Source organism: Anopheles stephensi, chromosome 2 (genome assembly GCF_013141755.1).
Source record: "Anopheles stephensi strain Indian chromosome 2, UCI_ANSTEP_V1.0, whole genome shotgun sequence".
Taxonomy (NCBI): domain Eukaryota; kingdom Metazoa; phylum Arthropoda; class Insecta; order Diptera; family Culicidae; genus Anopheles; species Anopheles stephensi.
Window position 1 is genome coordinate 35,736,180 of NC_050202.1, and position 15,613 is coordinate 35,751,792.

The 15,613-nt window shown below is 46.5% G+C and overlaps 2 protein-coding genes across 9 annotated transcripts in view; one reads left to right on the top strand and one right to left on the bottom strand.

Annotated features, from left to right (window-relative positions):
• The window catches only part of LOC118504221 (neurogenic protein mastermind), a 72,943-nt gene that overhangs the window by 17,950 nt on the left and 39,380 nt on the right, over positions 1 to 15,613 (bottom strand). For 7 of the 8 annotated variants that reach the window (XM_036038435.1, XM_036038430.1, XM_036038428.1 and 4 more), the window contains one exon: positions 3,733 to 5,922. In XM_036038435.1, the coding sequence (XP_035894328.1) occupies positions 3,733 to 5,922 (2,190 nt within the window). Of the gene's footprint in view, positions 1 to 3,732; positions 5,923 to 8,283; positions 8,777 to 10,465; positions 10,623 to 15,613 lie in introns of those variants that run through there. The other variant, XM_036038436.1, reaches the window with a different exon arrangement.
• On the top strand, positions 7,585 to 8,276 carry LOC118504227 (general odorant-binding protein 99a-like). The gene is made up of 2 exons (XM_036038442.1): positions 7,585 to 7,747; positions 7,843 to 8,276. Exons 1-2 carry the CDS (start codon positions 7,694 to 7,696, stop codon positions 8,215 to 8,217), a joined length of 429 nt encoding a protein of 142 aa, XP_035894335.1. The 5' UTR covers positions 7,585 to 7,693; the 3' UTR covers positions 8,218 to 8,276.

A 15,613-nucleotide genomic window follows, 5' to 3' on the forward strand; every position in this document is an offset into this window, starting at 1 on the left:
ACGGCAGCTTTGATGAGAACTGATCATTCTTATAGATCTATTGAACAGGTGATGATTCCTAAAACAAGTTTTGCTGATTGATTGACCGATACAATACGACGTTCAAGCCGGAATACTTAAAACAAAAAAAAAAAAAACAAAATATTGATCGCCCGAGCTCACCCGAGATCACGGAGTAGGACATGTCTCCATCCAAACCAATTTCATGATTTATGCTCATCTTTGTGACTTAGTTTAGTAAACCAGTTCATACAACATTCTTCTTTACCCTAAGCATTACCCGTAGCAAAGTAGTCAGTAAGCAAGTCTGGTTGGGATTTGAACCCGGGTTCTGCCGTGTGAAGACAGGCGCCGCCATCGCAACGACCACCGGACCGACCGCCCCAATTTACAAAAAAGTGTTTACACATTTAAAACAAACTTCTAACACAAAACCTCAAATCGTCTCGGGCTGCCATTTCTGGTTTTTCTGAGCCTTAATTTTACCCTAGCTGGATAATCAGTACAGAGAGCCGGTCTGGATGGGATTTGAACTCCTGTCCCAAAGCAACGGCCTATGCTATGCAGTGACAGGCAATGTAAGTAGAACACCTGCTTTTGAAATATCACAAAAATTAGGGTATTAGAATTTTAAATTAGTGAACGATCCTACCGGTGGCTCGATCAAGAAATCGATTCAGAATTTTTTTTTGTAATTCTCATACAAATATTACCCAAAACAGAATAGACAATAAAAGACGACGTACATTGACATCTTCTCCTCCAATCAATACAGTTTAGCTTAGTTGCTAAAAAGTTAATGTTTTTGGCGTTGATTTATTAATTTATTTATTTTTTTGCTTTATTTATATTTTTAAATTCTAATGCAAAGCTTTGGTTAGTTTTTGGATAAATGTATCAGAAGCGTACTGCTTTGAAGATTAGATAGAAAACAGGCCTTATTCTATTGGCCGTTACTGTATGAGTCATAGAGCCAGCCCGGTGCGGCTAAAGATTAAAATTGATTTCGAGAGCTGTAGCATGTTCGTAAAAATCATTGACAATGTTATGGAGGCGCATGGTATTCAAAAAAAGCTATTTTCCGGTAATTATTTCAGCTACTACAGTAAGTATCGAAGGCGTAATAACAACACTTTGCCAAATAGGATGGATTATACAGAATCTAAAGCACCCCAGCAACTAAACTATTCAACGGTTCAAACATGTCACGGATGTAGGCGAACTGACCCGAAATTCACAGGGGAAAAAAAACTGAAATTTCATTCTCATAAAGAAAGCAAAAAAAACTACCATCGCCAACAATTCATTCAACAGAAGACATCAGCTTAATGCAATTAGCTATCAGCTAACTGCCTAAACCGTTCAATGTAAAAAGTAGATCGATATCGTATCATGACAAAAAAAGGCATTCAAACACCCAACCGGCGTAAAGAGCGAGAGAGACACACACACACACACACACACACACACACACCGAAGCACACCCATTTTCAATCCAAATGGCACACTCACCACCATCACCATCATCACTCTCGTCGACATTCGCAACATCATTATCATTGGCAGCACAGGGATCATTATAATCATTGCCACACCGCCGCCCCATCGACATCGACAGCGCGTTGCACACGTTGTTGTTGGTGTCTTTGTTGGGATTTTTTTTTTCTGTGGCCGATCGGAAGTGTGTAGTAGGTACCGGTGGGGGCACACGGTCCTAGTGGTAGTAGTGGTGGTAGTGTCTAATGCCTATCCCGAAAGGTTCAGCGCGAAAGAAACTGCAAAAGGCACAGCACCAGAGCATTCCTGGTAATAAACATGAAATATAAGGGTCTCGCAAAACCCATTAAACTCTCCCGGAAACATGATCAGTTTTGCGATTTATGGTGCTGCCTGCCTGCGTTGTGTGTGTGCGGCGTCGTCCCCGAGAATCTGCTCCCCCTTCTGGGCTGGCATGGCAGGCAGGCGGGCGAGCCAGAGTACTCCGAAAACTTCTACACTGTGTCAAGAGGTTTCGAACACGCGCGCCATGGGTGGAAAACGGTAGCTGTAATAATGGAGCCATTGGTAAAGGCACCAGTGTTCCCGGCGAGATATTCTTCCGTTTTAAGATATTGGGAGGTGTGAATAGCAGGGGTGCTTTGAAAATTTTCTACGCCACCATTTATTAGTAACTCCATATCGAACTGTTATACAGGTTCATCTCAAGGTGTCATCTCAGGTAAGACAACATGTCCTTCGAATAAGCACTTAATAAGGACAATTGAAATTAATTGAACACCCCGATAGGAGCATCGAAAGAAACTATCGCCAACAGGCCGACGGATTTACCAGAAAGCCCCAAACTTTTGACAGGCACTGAAGCGAGGAAGAAAATTCCATCTAACTCATGCTAAACCATTGACCGTGTAAAAAAATAGGAAAAACGCAAATTATCTTAAAAACAACTACGAGAGCCATTCATTCAGCGCAACTCTGGCTCAATTCGCTGGCTCAGTGCATTTTACTGTGGCCCGTGAACGTATCCGTTCCTTACAATCTCTCTCTCTCTCTCTCTCTCTCTCTCTCTCTCTTTCTCTCTATCTCTCTATCTCTCTCTCGGTCTCATATGCAGCTTATTTGCCATGCTTGTCGGTGCATACGAAAAAAATAAAGTCCACCGATTTCGCAAGCGATTGTTCGGTACACGTGCGGCAATGTGCCCGACGACGACGACGGCCGTGGTGTAAAATACAGCGAAAATAAAGAGGAAAAATTTAAACCCCTAGCTCTTGGGTAGCGTGCCACCAGCAACAAACGAACGCACACACACACACACACACACACACACACACACACACACACACACACACACACACACACACACACACACACACACACACACACACACACACACACACACACACACACACACACACACACACACAGAACTAAGGGCAGCCCCACAACATACACGCATACGTACGAAAATCGTACAGCACAGATAGACAGACGGAGACAGGCCAGTAAGCAGCAAGACAATATCTCTACACCAAACCACTAAAGGAGGCCCGCCCGTCGCACGCCCCTGGAAAGTGCTGGGGGGGGGGGGGGTCAACTATACCTCTACCGAACACCGACACCACCGTACACAGACGGCGGGGGCATGTGCTTCGGATTGATTTGTTTCTGGAATAATTAATGCAAATTAGTGTTTGGATGGATGCATGCAGTTCCTTGCGCTTTTTGTGCGAGTGCATTAATTGCAGCAGTTCGCTCCGTAGCACTCTAAGTCAGCTGTCAGTGCGCACAGCGCGAACCCTAACCTCCCCCCGAGTGGGGGGGGGGGGGGATGTGTGTTGCGGGTAAACACACCGTTGCGTGTGGCGGTGGCGATGGCTAGTGCACGTCTGGTGCAATAATGATGTTCCGGAGAACTAGCTGCTTTAACTAGAAAGATCGTGCGTGTGTGTATGCGCCAGATGGACAGAACTGGCTGATCGAATGTATGGCTGTTGTACTACAGTCGGAACGCTAATGTCCAAGTTGCTGAGTATTGGAACCTGTGAAGGTAGAGTTCAACTGGCAATACTCACGTTCCAGGTTAGGGTTAGGGACGTATAGCCAATCAACAACAAACTTTTGACCACAACGGCTTAGTAGTGTAATGCCGAAGACTAGGAAACCACTTTACCGCCACTTACTTAAAGTTGCAAACGCTGTAAGAAACGCATCCGCAAGCTTGTAAACACTTACCTGAATACCATGACCCCCCGGACCCTGCTGACTGATGTGCAACTGTTGCGTTTGTTTCATCTGAAGCATCGTTGAGTTTGGTCCTCCCGGCATCGGTCCTCCGTTAGGGGGACCACCACCACGGGGAGGCATACCATTGTTCGAGCCACCGTTGCCGCCAGCACCACCCGTATTATTATTTCCTCCGCCGCCGCCACCTCCTCCTCCTCCTCCACCTCCACCACCGCCACCTCCACCAGGACCACCAGGACCACCGGGACCACCTGCCCCAGCAACGTTGGGACCGCCAGCCGGTCCTTGGTTCGGTCCGATACCGGGTCCAGAGCTAGCTCCTCTCGGTCCAGGCATAAACCCTGGCCCGGGACTTCCGCCATGGTTCGGTAAGCCTCCCGGCGAGCCATATGGAGAATATTGCTGCTGCTGCTGCTGGGATTGTTGTTGCTGCTGCTGTTGTGCAGAGGGCTGTTGCTGCTGTTGGTTGGGCGTTTTAACGAACCCACCAGGCACCGGCCCAATCTTGGGACCGTTCGGACCCATCGAGGACTGCAAACGGTTCAGCGTGGGTTTGAGATCGAAATCGTTCTGCGATGCAAACAGTTCCTGTTTTATCAAGTCTGCGCCAGGGAACGGTGGCACATTGCCCTTGTGAAACTGGCCGCCCGGTACGGGCCCATTGCCAGGACCACCGGCACCACCACCAGTACCGGTTACGGGTGCACCACCACCACTAAGTGGTAACGTACCGGTTCCGACCGCACCGTTACCACCCACCACTGGACCACCCGTTCCACCGACCGGGGAGTTTATAAAATCGTTCCCAGGAAATTGGCCAAACTCCGAGAACGGTGGCGGCCGCTGCTGACCTTGCGGACCTTGCGGACCACTGCGCGGGAAGCCCATATTCATAGCGTTCTTGTGCTGGTGCTGCTCGGCCATGTGTTTAAGTGTTTGGGCGGCAGGCGAAAGTTCGGACATGGGACCGTTTTGAGTATTGCCGTAGCCGGAGCCGGGCCGCTGCTTTGTCATTGGTCCAGCGCCCGCCCCATTGCCGGGCCCACTTATGCCGTCGCCAAATGCATTTGAATACTGTTGCTGTTGCTGCTGCTGCTGCTGCTGCTGCTGCTGCTGCTGCTGTTGTGGAGTTAATGGGCCGCCTCGCTTGATGCCCATATTGTCCAGCAGCCCCGGGCTGGGGTGCTCCTGTTTGATGCAATTCTCTTGCTTTATCTCGATCTGCTGATGGTGTTGAAGCTGCTGCTGCAGATGCTGCTGCAGGTGTTGAGGATGTGTTCGAAGGTGTTGCTGCTGTTGCTGAAGGGCTGACAACATTTGTGGCCCGCCACCTGCTGCAGGATGGGCCTGATGTTGTTGAGATTGCTGTTGTTGTTGCTGCTGCTGCTGAGTGTGTTGATGATGCATTTGTTGATGCTGCAGCTGATGATGGGGTGGTTGCTGTGGATGGTGTTGCTGCATATGCTGCTGCTGCGACTGCATAAGCTGTTGGTGCTGTTGATGCTGGTGGTGTTGCTGCTGCTGTGGCTGCATCTGTGACTGCTGCTGGTGTGATGATGGCTGCTGCTGCTGCTGCTGCTGTCCTTGTGGCTGCATCGGTGGTTGGGGTTTTTCCTCGAAGTCGAGAAAATCGGACTGGAAGTCCGAGAGATCCGATATGAGATCCTTGAAGGTGTCGTTTTCATCGTTCGTATCGTCCCCAATGAAGTCCGACAGTCCCGGAAAATGCCCGTTGGCCGCCGCGTCCTTTTCCAGCGCTGCCGAAAGGTCCGCAAACTCGTTCTCCGGCTCCTGCTTGAAGTCGACAATATTGCCGAGATCGTGCATGTGCGGGGACGGTGTGGGATTGTTGGTGGCTTGCTGTTGTTGCTGCTGTTGCTGCCCAGACATTCCATTACCACCTCCAGTTCCGCCAAGCCCACCGCCGCCCGGACCACCATTTGCCGTAGATCCTTCGCTCTTGACGGACGCATTGGTGAGTGCCTTCACCGTCACGTTTGTACTGATCTGCTGAGGTTGCGAGTTAGCGGCGGATGTCGTGAACTCCAGCTGTTGCACGATCTCGACCGAGAATTTGGTCAGATTCTCCGATCCGTTGTGTTGTAGTTTCACCGGTGGCTCATAGGAATCGGAGGCGGAATCGATGTCGTCAGCAGGCCGCTTAAGGAATTTTTGTTGCTGTGGAAGGTAAGTAATACCAAGGAACACATTAGAATCGTTGCGGTGGTGTAATACGCAGAAAACATATAATAATCGATCGAAATAAACTGTGAAATGTTCGCTACATGCGTCTCGTTTGTAAAGTTCCATTAATCGCAAGTTGTACACCGTCCATTACGCATTGATTTGCAATAACGCAAAAAAGGTACACTCATTTAGCTGCTGAGATGGTCATCAAGTCAGCAACACAGTCCATACCCTTCCTCGGTAGGTTCGTCGAAGTGTTCGCCCAACCGGCTAACAGCTCCCACTTGCCCACAATCGCTAGGTTCCGTTACATTAATTAAACCCGAACGAATGATATTCGTTGCCCCATTGCTGCCTCTCCCGTGAGTTCTTCTATGCGCAACATGGTGTTCTCAGTGATCTCATAAGAAAAAAACCAGAGAGCTATTTATTATGATAAAAGGTAAAATTGTACGACGATGACAGCGTGCAAAAGCTAAACAAGGAACAGCCAATCTATTTGCCTTCCGTAGTGTTCGCTTTACGGCACTCACAAGGTTCCAAGGTTTGTGCGCGGTGGTTATTGAGTTGAGCTCACCCGGCCCAAGTTTTTTCCATAATTTCTTTTGCCTGGATAGTAAACGAACACAAAAAAAAAACGCCAGTACAAGTACAAGAGCAGTTAAATAAAATGAAGAAAAACATTCACGCAACACATCAATATCCGCCTAATGACTTCACAAGAGATCTGGTACACCACGACGCCGAGACACAGCGTGCCATCGATTCCGACCGACGCGCGCACAGATATGAACGTGATGAAAGACTTTAAACATTGAACTTAATCGCTAGCAGCGAACGTAATGCAACACGAACTGGGGAAGTTTATTTAGAAAAGGCCGAGATTTTCCAATACTATAAAACATAACATTCGAGTGAAAAATCTTAGTTTAAATTTCCTCTAACATAGGATCAATTCCAGGTTAGATATCTGCTTCTGTTTTATATTGAATATTCTCATTTTTGGGGTCTCAGGCGGCCAGAGAGATTGCGGCGCCGATCTTCACACGGCAGCACCAGGGATCAAATCCAATCCAGACCGCCTCGCCGCATGCAAGACTGACTACTCTGCTACTGCCTGTGGTCGCGAGACCTCTTGAGGTTGTAGTGCCAAAGCAGAAGAAGAAGACTCTCGAGTTTTAAATATAAAATAAAATTTACCGCATCCATCCTGAACGCTGGAAGCATTTTTTTAATTTAAATAATTACAAAATAATCAAGAAGAATCACTCATGAACAACAATGAGGATAAAAATCAATCTTTGACACGAAACGGCGGTCAGCACACATACTTCCTTTTTTCAATCGCCTTAAATTGCTTGTTTTCCCAACAGATTCAACCGTAATTTCACTTAAAGAACGATAATAACAAACAACCATTTTGGTTAAAATGCACCGCTCATCGCACAGGCTCAAACATGCACAGTGGCAGAGGCGCATTAAGCGCGCGACTTCCCGATTTGCCAAAGGAGCTACTAAATACACTCATTTGCGAAAACACTACACTCAATTTTATGGCACCAGCACGCGATTCCTTCATTTGTCTTTCCCGGCCGATTGGACACCGCATGGAAGCAGGGAACAATACAAAAATCCTATAAAAATTGATAGAAAATCGATCTGCGACAACAGTTGTCTAGTGGCCACCAGGGCCAAGTGTCGTGTCGTGCAAGCACAGCCACAGTCTAAGTGAACAACAAACAATCGGAGGACAAGACAAGCGATGAAACTGAGCACTCTCATCGTTGTTGCATTTTTGACAGTCTTCAGTGTGCAGGTGGGTTTGGTGTTTTCTTCCCATAAAGTGTCAGGAGCGCCTGTATCGAGTAGTTTCATGTATCGACTCACAAAAACATGGCATTTTTGTTACAGCTCGCAACGGCGGCGTCCGACGATATCGAGTCGCTGATTGAAACCTGCAGCGCGACCGTGCAAGGAATGACGGACGATCTGAAGGCTCGTTACCGTGCGAACGAATATCCGGACGATCCCGTAACGCATTGCTTCGTGCGATGTGTCGGACTCACGCTCAACCTTTACACCGATGAGGATGGAGTTGATTTGGAAGCGAACTGGCAACATCTGGGCAACGGTGTTGGGGATGAGGAGGATCAGTTTATCGCCAACCATCGGGCCTGCTTGGATGGCAGAAATTTGAATGCGATCGAGAATCTGTGCGATCGTGCGTACAGTGCTTTCCAGTGCTTGAAGGAAGAGTACGGTATGGATCAAACGGGTCAAAAGTAAAATCTCGGAGTATTCAAACAATTTGCAAACAATTTGAAATAAAATCAGAATGGAAACGATATTTACCCAGACGTTCATTAATAATGGTGAGCCGTTGCCGGACCGAACACTACCGAATAAAATTAAGTTTAGCTACGACGAGCGGACGGCTATGGAGTATGTAGCTCGTCCCGTATCTTAAGAGGAGTGTTGTGTTGGATCTTGGCCGCTTCTTTCCGGCCGGAACGCCGTACTGTACACGAGAAGGAAGCCGGTGCGCGCTCGTTGGCTCTCGCCAAACACAACCGATTGAGCTATTTTTCTTCGATATTCACTACCGAGATGATTCGGTGAATTCTGATGATGATGATGATGATGATGCTGCTACTGATGTTGCTGTCTGAGGTGTACGTAGCACCCGTTCTTTCTCATGTCTCACTCATGTCTTCACATCGTACCAAGCGGCCGCCGCGGTCAATGGCGCAGGCATGCGGCGACGCGTCAGGGTTTGAAAAATGTCTACTGCGCCCGCTTTCACAAGGCAAACCTGCTGCTGCTGCTGGTGCTTCTACTGATCAGTCTAGGGGATAGGGGTTCTTTTCTTAACTTTGTTTACTATTGGCCGATGGCGTCAAGCGTGTACCCATCATCGCATGCCAGCACTAATACCGCCAATACTAGAGAGAGTACCAGCCAGCCAGCCAGCCAGCCCGGAACGAAGATTAGTATTTATAGAATAAAAATTGTAACAAATCAACATAATGATTCTTTTTGCTTCTAATTTAAACTGCGTAACTGTGGGCAAACGTCTGCATTGCTCCCGCTGCGCGCTGCTGCCAAGTGTTACTTCAATGTTCCATTTGTTAGCGCTCTCTCTCTCTCTCTCTGGCTCTCTATCTCTATCGTTGAAGAGTTGCCGTGTGTGTTGTTCTTGTAGCACACTACTCTCTAGCAGTCATTACCACACGAAGGCCGGTGAAAACCTGTGTTGCGGAAACTTGCTAACGCTCTGGTGGTGAATGTATGCATCCCCAATCATATATAAAACTGGAGTTAAACGTTTCCACCTAGTATGCACTACTGTTTGTGGTTCAATTAAACGTCTAACCTGCACCACTATCTCTATCGTTCATGGAATGTATTTAAAAAAAAAACGATAGAAAGCATCCAAAAAACAACTCCTTCTGTTATCCGTCATTATTGTGAAACAACATGAAAAAGCTCCACTCTAAACGACCGTCCGACAGTTAGGCGCACCACCATTTTCGTATCTTCACCATTTTTATTACTACATGCTGTCATAATGCTCACACTTTCGCTTTCTTTTCACGTGCGATGGAGTGCTTTTGTGCCTTGCGAGGGTACTAGCTTTGTCCCTGCTACTTCACTAGCTACTAACACGTTCGCTTAAGACAGTTGCTAGATGCCCCGGATCATGCAGATTTTGCGTTCATACTTGTGAAACTTCCATTCCACCGCACACAGCGTAGAGAGGAGATGGTGCATAGGGGCAAGAATGTGTTGTGGATCACTAACAAAAGGCTTGGGTGATGTGTAAGACACTCTCGAAAACGAAACCAATTTCGAATAACGTTTGGTTGATACACATCTGCTCGATTTTCTTTAAAGTCCTCACTAAGTTGCATCGCAAAAATTATCACTACTTTACTTGATTGCACTCTGATCATATTATAGGAATATGATCATAAAAATATAAGTGGTAAAATGACACATATCAACCACCTAATGCAGTTCGTGCACAGTCAAGGCTTTCGCCTGTAAACGTGCCCTATCGCACGTAAGTAACGTTTCTTTGAGGTTTGTAGCAAAGGCACTCGAAGTTAGGTCCGCCAAACTGTCGTTACTCCAAAGCGGACGTGTGCACAGCAGTTGTAAGAGACAGTTGTAAAGAATCGGGAGACGTTATTAGCAAACATTATTGTTTATGCTCACTACACACTTCATTATCACATACTAACTATGCAATAAAAAACACTAAACACATCTGAAGTATGATAGTAAAAACAAACTAATTGAACTGCACAAATCTTGAACACATGAGAAAGAGCCTAATGTCATAAGGATGCCTCCAGGAGTCGTCTATCACTAAATGAACGTTAATCAGCGGTAGCATCACGTAATGTTCCGTCGTAACGCTTATCGCACCCGGTAAATGACGGTTCAAACACTGCACTGGCAATACCCAAAAACATAAAGCGCTGTCACGAGAACACACGATTGCTTCCAATCATCACTATACGGAACATACTTTTGCTCAGTGCGTTAGAATGCGTTCCACCACCACCACAAACACCACCACAACGCACTCTATCAATATGCACGCAAAAATCACACTTTAATCACACGCGTCCTCTACAAATGCGACCCGTCCCTCCAAGCGTGTCCGTCACATCGCACGGCATAAGATGAACTGTTGTGTGGCGTGTGTGGCGTACGTACTACGGGCTACTACTACTACTACTACTACTACTGGCAGCTTCCGACGCTCGAAACAAAAGTTACCAGAGGCACTTCCAGCGTGCTCATCATCAATTGACTGTTCACTTCGGGACCGATTACCGACGCGACCAGATGCGAACGGTACCCGATCGCAGCACAAGCGCGCGCGTGCCAGAGAGTCCTACCGACCGACTAAACACATTACACAGAGTCATACATAGCATCCACGGATTTCCCCCTCGCATTCTTTGTTATGATTCCTTCCCGCGTTGGGATATTCACCACCCACAACGACGGCACCCCGGTTAACACGGAACGACGGCATTTCGTCTCTGTTTGTTCGAGGCAGCACTTCGGCGGCGGAACCAGGAAAGCGGATCTCTGCTGCTGGTACCCCGTTCGGAAGTAGCATGCTCGTGGATGAGTGCCCGAGCGATGAAATGAGTGAATTTCATGGTAATCGGGTCCGAGTGCCGGCCGCACCGAGTGCCATCCAGCAGAGCATGGCCATGTAACAGTTACTGCTGGCCGTAGATATGATTGCGCCAAACGCGCACACAAATGTGGTTGGGAGACGCAAACAATTGCTTTCTGTGCACGGGTATGCGAATGTTGATCGTGCTTGGAACAATGGGACACCATTTAGTTCCAAACTTTATGCTTAACGCGTCTCAACTTAATAGCTGCATACTGAAAAAATTCATTTAAAACTTTTAAAAAGTGAAGATACTAATAAAATCCTTAAGATTATCTGGAAGCAATAACTAGCGCTCACAGATTCGAATCCTCGAACGACGCACCACAAGTACTAGATGCAACCAGAGAAGCACGCATTAAGGCACGCGATTCTGTCAGCAGAAGCAACAGACACTTGCTCGTGCGGTTGCCGGAATCTTCTGCGGACACTCTGCAAGGGACGTGTACTAGAGTAGCATGCTGCCAGCTGTACATATTAAACGGCTTTCTCTTAGCCTCGTAGACTGGTACAGCGGCCGGTGGTGGTGGTGAAGTACACACCCCAACCCCCCCACACCCTTGTACCTTGTAAGCAATCTGTCATTTTCGGTGTAAACGATGGGTAGGAAAAAAACCACAGTGCCCGAGAGGCACTCTAACGGAAGAACTAGATTCGAGTCAAAGAACGAATGCGTAAACTGTGACGCCTGGTTGTTTTCTCGCTCATTCGCACGTGGCGCTCCATTTCCGGTCGATTCTAGCGTGTGTGTGCCTGTACGCTGTACGTGCGAACTCAGCGACACCCACGCGCCCACGAAGGAGCGGCGATCGAACGAAGAACTCGCGAGAGAGAGAGAGGGAGAGAAATAGATAGAGAGAATGAGTGAGAGAGAGAGAGTGTCATCATCTTCTCGTGTAACAAAACACTGATTTTCTCGCATCTCCGTCGCCAACCAGCCGAACCCGTTTCCATCCAGGTTTCTCTCCGACAGTTCTATGCTGGATCGCCCTTCCCCAAAACGCTGGGGAGCCAGGTCGGTCGGTCGGTCTTCGCGGATGGCTCCCCAATCGTTATCGAAACCCTCTCTCTCTCTCGCTCTCTTTTAAAAGCATGGCGCAATATTCGCCCCTCTATGCTGGAACCGATCACAGCACTGCCGCCACTCGCCAACAGTGCGAGCCACCAACTCCCATGCCCCCCCCCCCCCCCCTCACCGCCCCACCTTTACGCTCGGCGCATTCCAGAAAGGATTGTTTATGGCCTCTGCCCCGGTTCGCCGGCTGGTAAAGTCACGAGCGGGGGAGCTTGAGTTTACGAGAAACAAAGCAGAAGCAGATTGGGCACGAGAGGAAATCTGATCAGAATCATAATCACAGTTTGCTATTTGTGCTCCCGCTCTTGTCGAGCAAAACCAGTATATGTGTGTAGTACAATCATTTATCACTGTCAGCGTGTGTATTGCTGCCGAGCCTGTTTGAAATGTACAGCACCAAAAAACAAAAATCTCAAGTTAATAAAAACAATTTTTTATAGTTTTAATATTAGTTCACATGTACATGCGATGCTTGACTTCTACAAACTTTTTCCAAAGAATTACCGAAATTTAAATTGTTCTACAGCACGGGTAATACGAAGTGACCGGATGGAACAGTTGGTAGCAGCGCAATTTGTTAACATGAAGAAACCGCTTTCAAATCCCACCTATATTCTGTCTCTCCTAATACAGTGTACTTCACCTGTGTGACCCATCAGCATATTATCAAAATTGGTGCATTTAATAGGCATAATTGAATCACTTAATGTTGTGCAAAAAATATACCTATTCTACCACCATACATTCATGTCCTTGCAGGGCTCATCGACAAAGCTTTGCGGGGTCCTCCTCTTGACGCCAGTGCGTCATGCTGTATGTGTTACCTACGCGCCAACACCTCTTCTGCGCGCTTCTGGTTCTGCTCCGCGCCGTGTCGGTACGTCGCTTCCGGGCATCTCCAGAAGGGGGAGGAGGAGAGAGGTGACGACCGTTCGATGTTACGTGCGGTTTTACTATAAGTTTTGTTGCTGCATTATCACGCAAGAGGTTTCAACAAAAAAGCAAATCAGACTACTAACAGAAAAAAACGATGCTTTTACGCTCCGAGAATCACCATTCCCAATCTCTTACGTTTCTTTTCTGTCTTTCTCTCTCTCTCTCTCTCTCTCTCTCACTCTCTTTCTCTTTATTTGCGTCATACCGGGTTTCTCTGAAAAACGCTCATCTTATTCATCGGCAACAAGCATATAGCGTCAAGAGCGTTAGACAGGCTATAACATCTCAGTTGCATTGAAGCAATATCACATGTTCAGATTGTCGACAAATTGGTAACTTTATCCGCGATGCAATGCAATATCTAGTGGCGATTATCCACATTCTGTATTAATTATGCGTATTGGAAAGAACAATAACTAATTACAATATATCTTATACACCATCGTTACAGAATCTCGATCCCCGTAATAGAACTTATGAATCATTCAGAAGAATGTTTAAAAAAATAGTGGAATGTTTTAGACCTTTGCAATCATATAATGGAAGTTTGCATACAATTAGTCAAGGTACTTGAGATACTTTTTGTTTATCATCTGCGGACATTCTGCCGAGTGATCATGTTTTTTTTAATTACCACTCTCTAAACATTGACAATGGCAAATTTATCAAAACAGTTCGCAAAAACTTCCGCAGCGAACTTGAAATTTTCCACTATTCAGTTGAAACATTTCTATTGACTGATGCAAAAGCTCCATTAGAAGGGTCGAAGCACATGACGAAATGTGTTAAAATAAAGATTGAATTGTAACGAGTCAATCATATTATGGGTCCCAATGCTTTGAAACATTAACTGTCCCTCAAACAGCGTCTTGGAAATTGATGCAACAAACACACACACACGCACATACAGAAAATAAAGCAAAAACATCTGAGTTCCCGGCTGGAACGGAACTCGGAGCTGATTGAATTCTAGTCCGAAAGGCAGGGGTGACATCATTTTAATTTAATTAAACCTATAAACACAGCAGCAAATAACGCAGAGTTCATGGACATCGCCGCTCGCTTTGCAGTGAGTGCACGAACAACTGTATCGGCGAGAAGGAGCGACTCTATATTGGAGATACTGGAGAGGATAGCGAATAGGACAAAAGACAAATAATCACTACTGTCTTAAGTCTTAACCAAGCAAAACGCAGCAAAGCCCATTATCTGCCACACACATACTTTGCCTTTTTTTGTTTTTTTTTTCTATCCTTTGGTAACAACCTGGCTACGGCTGATCCTGCTGCAAGTAAGCTACACGTAGGTGATTAGTTAGTCCTGCGTACACGCCAGGCAGGTACGCAGGATATGAGTTGCGATTTGAACTAAGGTTCAGTATGTCGTTGAGTTACACTGTTACCGATTCTTTTGAGGATTTTTTGAGTGATCAAGAGACCGCTTCTCATCTGTGTTCAATATCTTGAGGATAAAATATCGCTTTAAAAGTATTTCGATCGCATTGACAGACAGCTTTTGAGCTTTTGAGCAGGGTGGAGGATGCTAACCAATGCAATTCAAATTGTCCGTTAAAAAATATTCCTTTGGAGACACAAACCACTTGTATACTCCAAAGAGATACACGCCGAAGGAAACAAGCCAGTAGCGTTATCGATTGCAGAACTAAAATCCCGACACCTGACGAGCGGCGACTGTTTTCCACCCCGGCGACTGCACAGCTGCTAGCTGTTAAACGCACTATTTAATGAGGCTTCTATGCAATGCAACATGATCCAGCGCAGAGAGTATTAGCGAAGCGGTACCTCGTACGCCCAACAGTTACGGAGAATACGTTCCGCCGTCAACTATTTCCTCCGCTGCGCTCCAAACACTACTGCACTACCGTGGGGGACTCCCTTCTTCCTCGTCATGCTATTTCGCCAGGCAGGCAGGTCGTACATCGCGCGGAGCAATGTTTCCCTGGGCGAAGGGTAAAGTGTCGTAATAAAAGTGTAACTCGCACCAACCATTTGCCGCCTTCGTAGACGTAGAGAAACGGCCCCGCATAAAGGTTTCTTTGCCGCTTGCTGTCCCCATTGTTGTGACTGTTGTGACGAAAGAGTTGCATCAGACGACCGACAGGCCGACAACAACGGAGTGGTGTTGTGTACAGAGTACATCCGTTTTGGAGGGTTTTTTCTTGCTTTTTTCAGTGTCGCATTGAAATTTTTTGCCCAAAAATACAACAAATAGAAATTCATTACTATAATATCTTTAGACACTTTTTGAAAAGTCCTTTAATCATGCAAGTTATTCCAATTCGGTCACAGTACGATCTTGATCGATCGATCGTTATAGAGAGGGTTTTTTTCCGGAAATTAAGTCTCCTTAGTCTATAGAGTAAAGGTGCGAAAATTAAAATTCATGTAATACATTTACATGAAAATTAATTGCGACGTCAAAAGCTTATGCACATCCTTCCTAAATGTTGA